At 34.6% G+C, this 17,452-nt stretch overlaps 1 protein-coding gene across 1 annotated transcript; it reads right to left on the reverse strand.

The window, feature by feature from the left end:
* Positions 1-4,316: 4,316 nt before the first annotated feature.
* LOC133178390 (centromere protein X-like) lies at positions 4,317-15,266 on the reverse strand. The gene is made up of 6 exons (XM_061313122.1): positions 15,216-15,266; positions 15,073-15,124; positions 10,785-10,838; positions 9,214-9,245; positions 8,031-8,087; positions 4,317-4,382 (listed from the first exon to the last, which is right to left on the reverse strand). Exons 1-6 carry the CDS (start codon positions 15,240-15,242, stop codon positions 4,368-4,370), a joined length of 237 nt encoding a protein of 78 aa, XP_061169106.1. The 5' UTR covers positions 15,243-15,266; the 3' UTR covers positions 4,317-4,367.
* Between the last annotated feature and the right edge of the window lie 2,186 nt (positions 15,267-17,452).

Genomic DNA, 17,452 nt, shown 5'->3' on the forward strand with positions numbered 1-17,452 from the left:
TATGTGTCTGCTTTTTTCTAAATAGAATTTTTTTTATTAAGACATAGATTTTTTTCATTGTTAGAGAAATTACTTAAAATATTGGCCTTTTTAGCTCACCTGAGCTGAAAGCTCAAGTGAGTTTTTCTGATCATATGTTGTCCATCATCCGTCAGTCTGTAAACTTTTCAAATTTTCACCTTCCCAAGAACCACTGGGCCAATTTTGACCAAAGTTGGTACAAAGCATCCTTGGGTGAAGGGGAGTTTAAATTGTTAGAATGAAGGGCCAAGTCCCTTACAAGGGTAGATAATCAAGAAAAGACATATATAGGGTGGGGACATTAAAAAATCTTTTCAAGAACTACTGGGCCAGAAAAGCTGAAACTATGTGGAAGCTTCCTGGGTTAACATACATTCTAAATTGTTCAAATCATGACCAAGGGGGTAGGGTGAGGCCACAATAGGGAATCAAAGTTTTACATTGGAATCTTTAAAAATCTTCCTTCTCAAGAACCACTGGACCAGAAAAGCTAAAACTTATGTGGAAACTTCCTGAGGTAGTGTAGATTCTAAATTGTTCAAATCATGACCCAGGGGGTAGGGTGAGGCCACAATAGGGAATCAAAGTTTTACATTGGAATCTTTAAAAATCTTCCTTCTCAAGAACCACTGGACCAGAAAAGCTAAAACTTATGTGGAAACTTCCTGAGGTAGTGTAGATTCTAAATTGTTCAAATCGTGACCCCAGTGGAAGGGTGGGGCCACAATAAGTATTATTGGGGGGGGGGGGATCTGGTGAAGAACAGCAGGGCCAAAGTTACTCAGGTGAGTGTTGTGGCCCATGGGCCTCTTGTTTGGAAGAAATTTTCAGAAAGAGGAATATCATTGATAAAATTTATGACGTAATGACAAAAATGCAAGAAAGTTATGGAAAATAACTAAAAATTTGTAGTTATAATGGGTCCAATTGAAATTTACGGAATTAGTTTTTAACACTGAATTTACGGCCCTTTGGTAAACATGCAAGATACCGGTGTGTATTGTCAAAGGTAATCCCCATTATTGCTAGTGCTCTAAAACACTAACAACTATAGTCTTTTTGCTGGATTGCATGTTTTGAATTATGATAGAGCATACTTGTATGTTGTTCTTATATTGTCCATCTGAAAACAAGTAAATTCAAAGAATTGTGGTCCCCCACTTTTGGTATAGTGGTTTGGATGCAATTATTTATTGCTTATTGTAACTGTCTTGTTTGTGTATCCAAGTCAGAAATGATATTTCTGAAAGTTGTTGTTATAGAAAATGTACACGTAAAATATGAGAGCCCTATCTCCTCTTATTCAATTGTCATTACCATTGAAAAAGACTGTAGGTTAAACTCTTAAGGTCAAGGTCATGAGGTCAAAAACCACAGTTTATTCAGAAAGGTCTTGCAACAGGTAATGCACATGCCAAATATAAATACTCAATCTTCTCTCATTCAAAAGTTATCAGCAATGTTAAATATTTTGAAAATTAGGTCAAACTTCAAGGTCTTGGGGTTATAAAATCATATACAGTACATCTGGAAACATCACAGGTAATGTTTATGTGAAATATGAAAGCCCTATCTTTTCTCATTGAAATGTTACCAAAGTAAAAGTAATGTTAAGGTGGTATGGGATACCAAACGAAACTTCTCCTACATATTTATGTACCCAAATTAGAAGGATTTGAAATACCCCCACCTTTCAGTATATTAAAGTGTAATTTTAATAATTTTTTTATTATTTTAATGAGAAATACAAAAACGATTTTTTTTCTTGCATAATTCTTTTTTCATAAGCTTAATATTATAGGCAGGCGTTTGCTAATATAAAATGTTTATAAAAACAAAAATGACAAGAAATATGTCTTAGTATTTTTTTAATTTTCAACAAAAAATAAGCGTAAAAAACTGGGAAAACTTTATTTCTTGAAAACAGACGGATAACATTTCATGAAAGTCTACAATAAGAATGTATCTTAATATGTTAGCAAAGTGAAATAAAGAAATTGAAAATATATATATAAATGGAAAATATAAAATGCATTTAAAATTTTTTGAATTAAAAGATCCGAGCGGAAGAGTTATCCTTCTTTATTTTCCAAGGGTTGAAAAAACCTGGGTGCTATTCTAGAAATGATGAGCATTTTTTCCCAACCATAAAAAAATCGCACTTTGTAGTTTTCAACTTTGAGCGGTTTTGAAAACAATGCATGGACAATCGCTTTCCAGGAGGTGTCTTGTTCAGAGCAATTGCATTCATCTGAACGTTTTGGGACTATATACAATAGCTAGCTGATTTGTGACCAAACAGTTACTTCTTGAATTAAATAACAGAAAAGTCCAGCTCTGGTTAACGTGATAATTGATTGGTGATAATTCAGCACAATGTGAAGTAATCGCACTTATCCATGCCTCACCGCACACAAGGTGCTGTACAGCTACTCAAACAATTGAAATACAGCTTTTGCTTAAAAGTGTTCAAAAGCAGCAATGTTGAAACTACCTTTTACAGGGGTTTGCTTTTTTAAATGTCCGTTGTACAATTATAAGTAAATTTATATACTTGCGATTTTTTTGTCTGTTTTTACTTAAAATGCCGACTTGTGAGAACTTGCATTGAAATAGGCTTCAGATTGTTCTTTTCAGCGGTGTATCTACAAATTTTGACCCGATAATAAGCACTCATGCAAATCAAAACAATACTTCAAACGGAAATACGTCATAACGTGGAGGTATCCCATACTACCTTAATATATTTGAAAAGAGGGTCAAACTTCAGGCCATGGGCTCAAAAGTCGCAGTATATTTGGAAAGGTCACAGGTAATGTACATGTTCTGCTTTACAGACATCAAACTTGGTAAACTGGTACCCCCTGAGGAATAGATGACCCCTATTGATTTTGAGGTAAAAGGTAAAACTAATCTAGACAATAGACATAAGAAGATATTGATCAATCAATATCTTGAGAACACTTTGCTTGACAGACATCAAACTTGGAAGACAGATTTCCTTTAAGGAGTAGATGACCCTATTGATTATAAGTCACAATGTCAAGACTTCAAAATTGGTACACTGTTTCTCCTTGAAGAGTAGATGACCACTGTAGATTTTGAGGTCACAAGGTCAAGGGTCAAATTACTCAAGACATAGGAAGATATTGACCACTCAATATCTAGAGAACCCTATGCTTGACAGACATCAAATATGGTACAATGGTTTCCTTTAAGGAGTAGATAACCCCTATTGATTTTGAGGTCACAAGTTCAAGGGTCAAACAACATACACACTAGACATGGAAAGAGATTGTCAGCTCTGTATCTTGAGAACCATTTTGTTTTCACATGGAAATGGAATGGACACAAAAACTTGTGGCTTGCGATGATGGTTGGAACCATTCATTGCAGGAAAATTACATAACCTTTAATACGTATGAAATTGTGCCATATTCCATTTACCCCCAACTATAAATTGTTGTTAACAGACACATGTATATTCAAAGAAAATTTCATCACGGTTCAACTTTCATGCCCCCGCAATCGAAGATTCAGGGCATATAGTTTTTTGCCCTGTCTGTCTGCAAAAATTTAACCTTCACCATAACTTTTGATTGGTTGGAGCTATGGGTTTCATATTTCACATGTGTATTCCTTGTGATAAGACCTTTCTTTAGGTATCAACATATTTGACCTTGAAGATTGACCCACCTTTGGCAAAATTTTACCACACTTTAGCCTTGGACATAATTTTTAAATGGTTGGAGCTAGGGCTTTCATACTTCACATGTGCTTTCCTTGTGACCTTTCCTTGGGTACAAATATTTTGACCTCTTGACCTTCAAGTTTGATCCACTTTAAAAAAATTTTAACCTTGGTCATAACTTTTGAATGGTTAGTACTAGGGCTTTCACATTTTGCAGGTGTATTCATTGTGATAAGACCTTTCATACAGTACCAACAATTTTGACCTTGACCTACTTTTGAAAAAAACCTTTATCTTGGCAATAACTTTTGAACAGACGCTTCTTGGGCTTTCCTATTTCACTTGTGTCTCCATTGTGACAAGACCTTTCATTGGGTACCAACAATGTTGATTCGTCTACCTTGACCTTGGAAGTTTGACCTGCATTTGATAAACTTTAACATTCGCCATGAGCTGCCATACAGGGGCATTAGTGTTTTACAAACAGTTACATATATGCATATTGTTACTTTCTTCTTTTTACTCTCTTTGCCTAAATAAAGGATTTTTCTCTACTAATTTGCCCATGTTTTATCCCAAAAAAAAAAAAAGCAAAGTCAGTATATTCATTGATTTTTATACTTTATTCCTTCATGAATAATTGATTATTAAATCTTCAAAAATCCAGCAACTGAAAAAGAACATATATACATGTATACTTTTTAAAAAATCAACAGATATTAAAAGTTCACCTCTATGAATGATACCTATAAGTAAGGAAAAGTTAAAAATCAAATGTTCAGATTCATTATTATCATGTTTATTTATCATTAGAGGCCTTTCACTTAATATTTATAAATAATGACAAAGCATCCTTTGCAAGGCAGTTAGTATGTTCCCCTGATATACAAGTGTCATCCATACAAGTTTTCTTAAATATCCTTGCAAATGCAACTTCTAACAAGAGGCCCATGGGCCACATCGCTCACCTGAGCACATTGGCTAGGCAAAAGCACAAATCAGTTCAGTATTGAAAAGGTTACCGGGGGGGGGGGGGGGGGGGGGGGGGGGGGGGGGTAAATTTTGAAAAAATTTTCTCATATAATCCTTTGTAAAAATTTATTCCCCCATGATGGCTCCTCCCTATTCCAGAGGTCAATATTTGAACAAACTTGAATCTACAATACCTGAGGATGCTTCCATATCAATATGACTAAACATAGCTTTTCTGTTCTTGAGAAGAAATATTTGTTCTGCATGTTCTTATGTAAAACTTTCGATCCCCCATTGGGCCCCACCCTACCCCAGGGGTCATCATTTGAACGAATTATAATTCACACTATCTGAGGATGCTTCCATATCAAAATGACTAAACATGATTTTCAGTTCTTGAGAAGAGAATATTTTCCTATATGTTCCTATGTAAAATTTTCGACCCCCCATAGTGGCCCATCCCTATCCCCGGGGGTCATCATTTTAACAAACTTGAATCTACACTACCTGAGGATGCTTCCATATCAAAATGACTAATCATGGCTTTGCAGTTCATCATCAGAAGATATTTTCCTATATATTTCTATTTAAGACTTTGATCCTCCATTGTGGCCCCCACCCTACCCCAGGGGGTCATGATTTGAACAATCTTGAATTTACACTACCTGAGGATACTTCCACATAAATATGATCAATCAGGGCTTTGCTGTTCCTGAGAAGATGATTTTTAAAATTTTTCCTATATATTTCTATGTAAAACTTTGATCCTCCATTGTGGCCCCACCCTACCCCAAGGGGTCATGATTTGAACAAATTTGAATTTTTACTACCTGAGGATGCTTCCATATAAATATGACCAATCAGGGCTTTGCTGTTCTTGAGAAGAAGATTTTTTAAAGATTTTTCCTATATATTTCTATGCAAAACTTTGATCCTCCATTGTGGCCCCGCCCTACCCTCGGGGGTCATGATTTGAACAAATTTGAATTTTTACTACCTGAGGATGCTTCCATATAAATATGACCAATCAGGGCTTTGCTGTTCTTGAGAAAATGATTTTTTAAAGATTTTTCCTATATATTTCTATGTAAAACTTTGATCCTCCATTGTGGCCCCGCCCTACACGGGGGGTCATGATTTGAACAAACTTGAATCTACACTACCTGAGGATGCTTTCATATAAATATGACCAATTGGGGCTTTGCTGTTCTTGAGAAGAAGATTTTTAAAAGATTTTTCCTATATATTTCTATGTAAAACTTTGATCCTCCATTGTGGCCCCGCCCTACCCCCGGGGGTCATGATTTGAACAAACTTGAATCTACACTACCTGAGCATGCTTCCATATAAATATGACTCATCATGGCTTTGCTGTTCTTGAGAAGAAGATTTTTAAAGGTTTTTCCTATATATTTCTATGTAAAACTTTGATCCTCCACTGTGGCCCCACCCTACCCCCGGGGGTCATGATTTGAACAAACTTGAATCTACACTACCTGAGGATGCTTCCACATGAGTTTCATCTTCCCTGGCTCTGTGGTTCTTGACAAGAAGATTTTTAAAAGATGCTATTAATTTTTCACTAATTCTTTATTATCTCCCCTTGAAAGAGGGCATGGCCCTTCATTTGAACAAACCTGAATCCCCTTCACCCAAGGATACTTTGTGGCAAGTTTGGTTGAAATTGGCCCAGTGGTTCTTGAGAAGAAGATGAAAATGTGAAAAGTTTACGACAACAACGACGCCGACGACGACGACAGACAACGGACAAATTTTGATCAGAAAAGCTCACTTGAGCCTTTGGCTCAGGTGAGCTAAAAACTTTAAATTGGTCTTTCATCAACAAAATACTGGTCATAAGCAGCATCCAAAGCAAGTCTTACAAGTATGACTATGCATAACAAATGCAAGTTTGGTCCTTGTAGGGTTTCTAGTAGGGATGTCAAAATATTTATTTTCTTTAGTTGAATATTCGATTGCATTATTCGAACAATAGTTGAATATATTCGAAACTTTTTTTCGGAAACTAAAATTTTATTTCAAACTTCATTGGTACATGACATTTTAAACCCCAAATCCCCTTTTCTTAAATTTATTAAAAAGTAACATCAAATGTTACACACAGATGTTCAAATAGACTTAAAATATGGATAGCGTGTTAATATTTACTAAATATAGACCCCTAAATTCTCCAAAATGTATGATTTCCCCGTCAATCATGTTCATAAATCGGTCTGTAAAGTCAGTTTTTTAGGAAGCATAAAAAAATGACAGTATGAAATACATACATTTTTAAAGCTTATTGAAATGATTGGGGGAGGGGGGGTACACACGGTGTCTGTGATAATTTTAAATCTTTGAATAAACTTTTTGTCTTTAAAATATGTAAAAGAATATTAATTTTATAATTATCGTAGTGTCCAAACATGTCACGGCTATCAAGGGTACATGATATGAAATCAAGTCCAATTAATAATTTTACAAAGAAAGCGCAGTATAGCGAGATAATTTTATTACAAAAACAACACATTAATTGACAAATAATTCTCGCGGAAATGAAACATTTCTAATTACTGTACTTTCTACATGTAAAGTCCACAGATTTTAATGAGGAAAATTATCTTATTGACTGTGTTTGAGGAAAGACAGTTTCTCAATTTAAGGATGAGAATTCCATCTCTTTATCACTCTTTTATTGAATTTATTTATTCCAATGTCGTTTTGTTATTTGATCGTCGGTCCATTCGACTGATAGTCGAATAGTCGACTATTCGTTGACATCCCTAGTTTCTAGTTACTTGGGAATTGACCTGCCCCAAAACTGACCTGGTCACTCCTCCTGAAAATAAAGATTACGGAAGATGCAGCATTGTATGCAAGTCAGTATCTCTATATTACGCTAAATACATTTCTTTGCAAGATTGGTTCTTGTAGAGTTTATACTTACTTGGGAATGGACCTGTTTTAAAACTCCTCTGGAAAATATGGGTTAGATGCAACATTGTAAGCAACTCAGCTGTATCAACATCCATGTAAATTTGGTCAAGTAGGGTTCATAGTTACTTTGAAATGGTTCTGCTCCAAAAGCTTTAACCTTTCCACTTATCCAGAAAATATTAGTCAGACAAAGCATCTGATGCATAAGCATAACTGCATAAAGTGTCCCTAAATTCATTATCCATGCAAGTTTGGCTTATAAAATGTTGGGATATGGCTTTAACCTGCAATGTCAATGCCAACAGGGGATTTCCAAATACAGAATAACAGTAACCTCATCCTAATTTTGATAAGGTGAGCTTATATATGTCTTTAAAGTGTACTAGAGCTGAAAGACCAAACCACTTACCAACTGAGGCAATATCTTTTCAAAATAATCTAAGGGTATCTGGTCCTGATGATCTTTCTAAATAAAAAGTAGATGAGATTAAAATGAATATTTTTTTCTTCAGGAGAGGTAACATGAATATGCTATCATTTTCACAGATCATTTCTACCATAAACAAGACGCTTAGGGGCTACATCGCTCACCTGAGCACTTTTGGCTAGGAAAAAGCAGAAATCAGTTCAGTAGTGAAAAGTTTAAATATACATGTAATAGTGGTTTGGAGAGGGGGAGGGTATAATTTGAACAAACTTGAATCTACACTTCCTAAGAATGCTTTTTGAATTGATATGACACATAACGGCTTAACTGTTCTTAAAATGAAAATTTTTATTGAAATATCCTTAAAATTCCTTTTTATAACTATGATTCCCTGTTATGGCCCCTCTATTCTCCTGGAGGGTCATGATTTGAACAAATTTAAATCTACATTACCTGAGGATGCTTTTATATTATAATGATCAATCATGGCCTTTCTGTTTTTGTGAAGAATTTCAAAGATTTTTCCTATGTATTCCTTTGTAAAACTTTTTTCCTATGTATTCCTTTGTAAAACTTTGATAGCCCATTGTGGCCCTACCCTACCCCTGAGGGTCATGATTTGAACAAATTTGAATCTACACTACCTCACAATGATTCCACATAAGTTTCATATTTTCAAGCACAGTGGTTCTTGATAAGATTTTTAAATGATGTCAATAATTTTTCACAAAATCATAATTATCTCCCCTTGGAAGAAGGCATGGCCTTTCATTTGAACAAACTTGAATGCCCTTTACCCAAGGATACTTTGTGGCAGTTTGGTTGAAAATGGCCCAGTGGTTCTTGAGAAGAAGATGAAAATGTGAAAAGTTTACAACGACAACAGGCATTGGACAAATTTTGATTAGAAAAGCTCACTTGAGCCTTTGGCTCAGGTGAGATAAAAAGAGCTACAATGACAAAGCAATCATGACAGACACTTGTCATGGGCAGCCAGCAGGAGAGAGAAAGGGAGGACTGAAATAAAAAATAGTCTCAATCTAATCCCCCTATCTTTTTTTTCAGGAAGGGACTTAAACTTCCATGTTGATTTCAGGATTTTCTGGGGACAAAGCCACCAACCATTAACACTATAGGATATAAGACAATAAAGAAGTTCATATACCTTTGCCTCATTAATTGTTCTCAGGACAGCTTCTGTAAATGATATTTGTACAGTGAATTAGAGAAACATTTTTATATTGTTATTTTATACAATGTACTAAGAAATTTTGGCCATGAGTCATTCTTGCCAAGTATCAACATATCAGAATATTTAGCCTGTCATTTCAAATTAACCAAGTTACATTCCTATTTCAGCCTTATGGTATCACCGTCTGAAACCCACAGTTGGTCTCACTTCTCTTACCTCAGGTATGAAATGCAAGAAACCATGTAGCTGCAGATCTGTAGCTCGCTGGTCTGAAAAATTTGGGAAGAACGACCAGAGAGCTTCAGTGCCAACCATTGAAAAAAGTGTATATTTATTGTGCATAAAAAAGTGTGCTGTTTCTCGATTTAATTCTCCATGCATCTCAAAATATTACTAACTGTGTGTTCCTACTATATTCTTTTACTTCTTCCAATACAAAACTGTATGACAAGTCATGTACGAAGTGCACTGGACTGAATTATTGTCTTGCCATCCAAAATGGCAGTACAAATAGGCGAAATTTTCGATGATCTTGATTTCAAGCCCAGGAGGGCTATTATTGACGGTTTTGGAGAATGTTTTGTTCTGGAAATAGTTAAAGAATAGTTTAGAAACACACGGTTAGTAATATCTTGAGATGGCGGCGTAAATATTCGGAGAAATAAAATTGAGAAACAGCTCACTTTTTTGTGCGCAATACATTTTTTTCGATGGGTGGCACTGTAGCTCTCTAGTCATCCTTCCCGATTTTTTTCAGACCAGCGAGCTACAGATCTGCAGCTAGAAACCATGGATTTCTGATTATGGTTTGGTATGTACCGGTACATCAAAAAAAAAATACACTTCCAAGTCTAGTTTAAATACACCAATGATTATACAAACAAGGCTAAAATTGAATTGAAAGCTAAAAAATACTGTATACAGTAGTACTCTTGAAGAGAGTCCATAAGAATATTGTTCCATCTAATCCAAACAATCCTTTGTTAATGTTAACATCATTTTATTCAGTTTTCAGTTTATGAAATACCATATGGCGGGAATTTTTAGCGGGGTGCTAACTTTGACTTATTTTAGCTGTTTTGAAGTAGCCCGCTAAAGTTATAATCACTAAATTTACATCCTTGCATATAAGGACTGAACATAAGAAAAATAACTTTGATCATTCCATTGTTAAACAAGATATCTTTCATCTGGTGTTGGTTTTTACTCAAACTCTTGCTGAAATCGGTATTCAAACATATCTTAAAAGTACTGAAAACGCATCTAGATCATGAATTCCCTCTCTTTTACAATGTCATGGAACTGTATGTCCGCCAAAGTTATTGGCATATGTTTGAGCAAGCAAAATGCCAAATTTTACATCCGCTAAAGAAACCCACTATATGGTATTCTTATTAAACAATTGCCATCATAACCATTGATAATCATACATCATATCACCCCCAACTTTTCCATTTATGGAGCATTCTATCATTTTAATAAGATTTTTTTATTGATATCATCACTGTCCTTTTTTTAACCACACGCTAAACATTTTTACTTACCAGATACAAATATGTTTAGGAGTTCTGTTACTAAATTCAGTGCCTCTGCATTTACTGAAAAGAAAATTAGTAGAGATGCATAAGTCTATTAAATACACAGGACAAGCACAATCTCTTGATATAGCTATATAGCTTGAAATAGCTTTATAGCTTAATCATGTTAATCAAGCTATTCAAAATAGGGTAACTGTAGACTACCTTGTGTGCTTGAGGCGTGGATAAGTATGATTGCTTCTCATTGTGCTGAATTATTACCAATCAATTATCTTGTTGACCATAACTGACCTCCTTTATAATTTCATTCAAGAAGAGACTTATGATCACATATTAATTGCTTCATATAGTCCCAAAACTTTTAGAACTTTGAGTACAAAGTCTCTCAAGGAGTCGCAATTTGATGAGTGATTTTTACATGCATTGTTTTCAGAAGAGTTCAAGGTTGAATATTATCACTGCAACAAAGTTTGACTTTTTGTACATGCTAAAAAAATAATAATTATATTTAGGAAAAAAGTAGGGCTGGGACGATACAACTTTTTCTATATCGATACGTATCACGATATTTGAGCCATGATACGATATGTATCACGATATGTTGAATAGGTTATAAAATGTTTTATGTGCCCTTTTCGAAGATTCGGGGGTATATAGTTTTTGCCCTGTCCGTCCGTCTGTCTGTCTGTCTGATTGTCTGTTTGTCCACAAAAACTTTAACATTGCCCATAACTTTTGATTCGTTGGAGCTATGGCTTTCATATTTCACATGTGCATTCCTTGTGACAAGACCTTTCTTTGGGTACCACCATATTTGACATTTTGATCTTGGAGTTTGACCCTGTTTTGCAAAATTTTACCAAACTTTAACCTTGGACATAACTTTTGAACAATTGGTGCTAGGGCTTTTATACTTCACATGTGTACTCCTTGTGACAAGAATTTTCTTTGGATACCAACAAGTTTGACCCTTTGACCATGACCTTGGAGTTTGACCTACTTTTGAAAAACTTTAACATTGGCCATAACTTTTGAACGGTTGGTGCTAAGACTTTCATCCTTCACATATGTAATCCTTTTGACAAGACCTTTTTTGGATACCAACAACTTTGACCCTTTGACCTTGGAGATTGACCTACTTTTGAAAAACTTTGACCTTGACCATAACTATTGAATCGTTGGAACTAGGGCTTTCATACTTCACATATATTATCCTTGTGACAAGACCTTTCTTTGGATACCAACAATTTTGACCCTTTGACCTTGGCCTTAAAGTTTGACCTACATTTAAAAAACTTTAACCTTGGCCATAACTTGTGAACGGTTGGTGGTAGGGCTTTCATACTTCAAATATTTAATCCTTGTGACAAGTCCTTCCTTTGGATACCAACAACTTTGACCCTTTGACCTTGACCTTGGAGTTTGACCTACTTTTGGAAAACTTTAACCTTGGTTATATCTATTGAACCATTAGTGCTAGGGCTTTCATACTTCACATATGTAATCCTTGTGACAAGACCTTCCTTTGGATACCAACAATTGTAATCCATTGACCTTGACCTAGGAGTTTGACCTTCTTTTGAAAAACTTAAACCTTGGTCATAACTTTTGAACGATTGGTGCTTCAGCTTTCACATTTCACCAGTATATTTCTTGTGAGAAGGCATTTCCTTAGGCACCATTAATTTTGACCATTTGACCTTGACCTGGATGTTTGACTTACTTTTGAAAAAACCTTTTCCATATCTATTCAATGGTTGCTACTAGGGCTCTCATATTTCACAGGTATATTCCTCGACACAAGACCTTACTTTTGGTACCAACATATTTGATTTGCATTTGAGAAAGTTTAACCTTTGCTATAAATTGCCATACGGGGGCATCAGTGTTTCACAAACACATCTTGTTTTTGTACTGAAATGAACGAAACATTTGTTCACAAATAAGAAAAATTTATTCAAAGAAGTTGTGTATCATTCTGTTGTAAAACAAAATCATTTTACTTAGTGGTATTAATTATTATGTATTTCATATTTATATTTAGCATATTTATTTTATATATTAAACCCAAAATGTTAAGTAAACAAAGAAAAACATAAGTCAGAATTTTTTTGCGATATTTCTTCACATGTATCGATATGCGTATCTTCCTCACATTGAATCGATATTATCGATATCTCGTCCCAGTCCTAGAAAAAAGTGTGTTAAAATAGCTAAATCAAGCTATATATATAGCTAAATCATGAGATTGTGCCGGTGTCATATAGCGAGACTTCTCCCCGGAAGTCTGACTATATGGCGAGACTTCCCCTGGGGAGAAGAATGACTATATAGTAAGTCTTCCCCCCTAAAAGACTATAGTGAGGTTTCCCCCTTCCATGTTCGGTTTGGATTTTATTTACATCAATGTTGTATATATATTTGCATTAGGAACCATTTTATATAAATTATTTACAGTATTCTTTATTTACCTCTGGAAGGCCGACATTAATGAGATCAAAATCATGATGATAGAATCAGTTTCAGTACTAGAATCCTTCAAAATCTTACTGTCTTGTATAAATTAATTAAGCGCTAAAATACATGCTATATACAGATATGATTTATGTAAAAAATAAAACATTTTTAGGCCCGATCTTACATTTTTTTTTACAAAACGTATATATGCGACATATATCTTATACAGATTAGAAGTAAATACCCCTTAATATTTTAAAATTTCAGGAAATAATGAATTTTAAATAATAAATATGCAAAACTTACTAAAGTTAACTGAAAAAAAGAATAATTTAGGGTTACTCAAATATAACACTTTAGCTATGCATAATCGTCATTTTTAAACATCGCATGAACAGACTTCGTATATAGTTATTCCACATATATTCAGTAGTACTGTATAGCTAATTTGAACATACCATGCAAATTTAATTTTATTAACTAAATAAAAAAATTGAGCTGTTAGATTGCATGACCACGTGTCGTCTCCATAATTCTGATTTTCACATATGAAATATGGAGATAAAGAATAGTATTCAAGCTCAAACGTCCATTCAAACAATACAAATCAGGAGAAGAGCAAACACGGACTCTAAAACATCAGAGGTAGGATCAGGTGCCATTGAGGAGTAAGCATCCCATGCCGACCTGTCACACTTTTACACAACACATTGACATTGTTTTACAACAGTGATTCATTTTGAAAATGGTTATCATGGGTCCAAAGGACCCCTTTTAATGAGTCCCATGCCAAAATCAATGAGTCCAAATCCAAGGGTACCGTTTATTGCAGGTGTCATAACAGTATTTCACTTGAGGTTCATGTCAAATCATGGCTGACGCAAAATAATTCCTGAATCTTCCCTTCCGATTTGGGCATTTTAACACGAGACTGGAGCTGAATTTTTTTATGAGATGAAAAACAATATGTAAACTTCCTATATTGACTAGATTCATTAAAATTTAGGGCGTGCTGAATTTTCTATATACTGTATTTGAGTGGGGAGTGATTAGGTCCTGGACTTGATTCTCAAGCACCTGCTCGACTTCGACCGAAACAAACTTGCGTGCCTTGCTGGATGGCTATGTATTTTTTGGTACTAAAATCTTTATAAAGAATTGTTTTACAAGATCTGAAAAGGAAACTTCTCAAAAGTTTGTTTTCAATTAATACCACCTGCTCAAAGTTGCGCATTTTTGGTAAGAATATATAGCAAAATTTAATACTGTTGTGCAACCTATTAGATATTACAGAGGAAATTCTGGTGAAATATAAAAAGGGTATTTCACGAAAGTGCAATTTTTTTTAAAAAATATAAACAGGTCCAGTCCAAAGACAATTTCTACCTACGTAGCTATTAATAGCTACGTAAGTATTTAAACCTACCCAAAGTAGCTATTTTTACCTACTTTTTGTATTACTTGCATTTTGTGGCCAAAAGGCGCAACATGTTGAATACCGAATTTCTTGATACAGTCACACTTATTATGAACACGGCAAAATTTTAGCCAAAAAATGATTACTTCATAAACAATTTTTCCTAGTAATTAATGCAAAATTGTCAATTTATGATTTTTTGGCCCAAATTTTGTCGTATTCATCATCAGTGTGACTGTATCAAGAAATTTGCTACTCACCATGTTGCGCTGTTCGGCCGTTTGGTCACAAAATGCAAGTAATACAAAAAGTAGGTAAAAATAGCTACTTTGGGTAGGTTTAAATACCTAGGTAGCTATTAATAGCTACGTAGCCAGGTAGAAATAGTCTTTGGACTGGACCTGATAAATATTAAAATACCTTTTGTTCTGTCATCTTTGAAGAATTGCAGCAAAACATTTTGTACAGTTCTCTAAAAACAATAGAAGAAATACAATAATTATAAAATTCAACACAATGAACAAAGTTATGAAGCTGTCGCTAATATATAGATATCGTCTCACCTCTTTAAAGTTTGCGCCACCAGACATTGTTTACTACGGATGGTTGCAAAAATTCTAAATCTAAAGATAAAAGGATAAGATGTAAATTTCCGGACTCATAGCAAATGCTGTTTACTTTCATTAAGCCAATAAAAGAAAAATATACATATAGTTTCTCAGGCAAAGCTACCGTTAGGATGAATTTTATTGCATAGATCATAATCTTAGCCTAAGAAACTAAATTTTATTTGGCTTGAATTTTATTAATTCATCCGAAGAATCTTGGAATAACTCATCAAAAGCGCAATTTATTCACATTTAAGCGTGGTTCGAGGCTATTAAAGTCAGCAGCTTTGAGGAAAGGATCCTAAATTTTATATGTTTAAAATTAAAACTAGGAACTTAATTATTGGAGGTTTTTTAATCTTTTAGGGGGTGGGGATGGCGGTATCCATATCATATGTGCTCAAAAATAAAAATGGATAAAAAATAAAATAAATTAAAAAATGAATAAATAAAAAAACAAACTAGCAGTTAAATCGAGACCTTTCCTCTTTCTATGCTGTTTCTATATACATTTGTATCATTTGAGTTGAATGCAAGAAAATAAGTAAAATACAAAAAATGCCCTTTTTCTAGTGAAATAAAAATCCTGATTTTCTGATAAACTTCCCATCCTTCTTATGTTTTTCTCTTTATGCCGATATGGGCCTTGAATAAGTAATAAAACTTTATGAGTTGTTTTATATTTAAATGAATTAAGATCATCAGTTTAGAACCTATGAAGTAGATCAGAACTTTACATTGGCGAGACTGTTTGTAAATTGGGAGGGGGGGGGGGGCAGAGAAGGTCGGATTTGGGACTGAATGTCATGAAAAGTCATTCGTGTTTGTTGAGCATAAATTAAATTCCAAACAAGCATTTTAAAAAGTAAAACAAGGTAATGCAAATGACTATTTCATAACGAAAATTGCTATTTCTCGAGACTGAAAAATTCTAAATAAAATAAAAATATATTCCGCTCATTTTGACAGGAAAATAATGGATCATATTAAAGGAAACGAACGTCATACGAAGAACTTTTGGGTCGGTTTTAACGGCTACCGAATTTGTTGTTCTGTCGTTAAAGGTTATAATTTACCTACATCACCTCACAACGTAAGGGGTCCTGAAGCCACTCATGACCGTTGGACCTCTGACAAACTTCATTCGATATTCTACGGGCTTGCCTCTCTCATTGTGAAGCACCAATCAGATCGGAGCCTTCATACGTTGATATATAACTTATACAGAAAGTAATCAGTTGGCACCTCAGTGCACGTGTTGCAGGTTGTCACCGATATAATATGTGATTGATCTCGAAATAGGAAAAACAATCAAGATTTGTAATTTACCGGAAGGACGTCGCTGCAGTCAATCCGTAGAATATTAGAGAGGTTAAGATTTTGAACTTGTACGCGTACATGTACGTGTGTACGTGTACATTTTTTTTGTAATTTGTCCGTTGAGATTTAATGACGTGTAACATGAACATGTAGACTGTCATCGGTGTCTCTGTTTCAACTTTGTAGTAGTTTTGTGACATTATAGTTGACTTTAGTTAGTGAACAAAACATCGTTAAAATAAGTGTTCATGAAACTTAACATCCTAAATAAATAACAACAATAACACACATAAATTGACTAGTTTTTATTGAAAAAGGTACAAGTTTACACCTACGTGTAGATGCCTTTTTACAAGTTGTAGGAATGTGTAGAAAACTTATCAACACCACAACTGATGAGGTAATACGCAAGAAATTTAGGGAAATCCCCTACTAGACGTACACGAATGAAATCTCAACCTCTTTATTGAATGAAGTCGGTCGTGGGGTCCAACGGCCACGGGTGGACTCGGGACCTCTGACGTTGTAAGGATGAAAAAAGGGCAGCTTTTGTGTCAAAAAATACACCATATAATGGTTGACTGATTCGCGTATTAATAGTTAATTCGATTTTCACATATTTTAGACTTCAAGGATTTAAAATCGGCCTTTCTTTAAAAATATTCCATACTTTTGATGTCTGGGGCGGCATTAAAACTCAAGAGTTCTATTGCAGATGCTTTCATGTTTCTACGACTCATCGTTTATTAGAAGTTTTAGACTTCATCGAAGAAAGGGAAAGAACTTAGGATCAACCTATCAAGGCGGTTGCCGCCAGTTGTCTCGAATCCCTCTCGGGCTAATTTCAGCGATTAGCGTTAATTGCACCTATA

The sequence above is a fragment of the Saccostrea echinata genome, unplaced genomic scaffold, assembly GCF_033153115.1.
Source record: "Saccostrea echinata isolate AGI-Se365-2 ecotype Australia unplaced genomic scaffold, CSIRO_AGI_Sech_v1 ptg000002l, whole genome shotgun sequence".
Taxonomy (NCBI): Eukaryota; Metazoa; Mollusca; class Bivalvia; order Ostreida; family Ostreidae; genus Saccostrea; species Saccostrea echinata.

Bases quoted from the DNA above. Each gene is read 5' to 3' on its own strand.
- LOC133178390 (XM_061313122.1), bottom strand. From the start codon at position 15,242: ATGTCTGGTGGCGCAAACTTTAAAGAG. The intron at 10,839-15,072 runs GTATTTTAATAT...TTTTCTTTTCAG, and splicing joins CAAAGATGACAGAACAAAAG to TAAATGCAGAGGCACTGAAT. The intron at 8,088-9,213 runs GTATATGAACTT...CTTTTTATTTAG, and splicing joins GAACAATTAATGAGGCAAAG to AAAGATCATCAGGACCAGAT.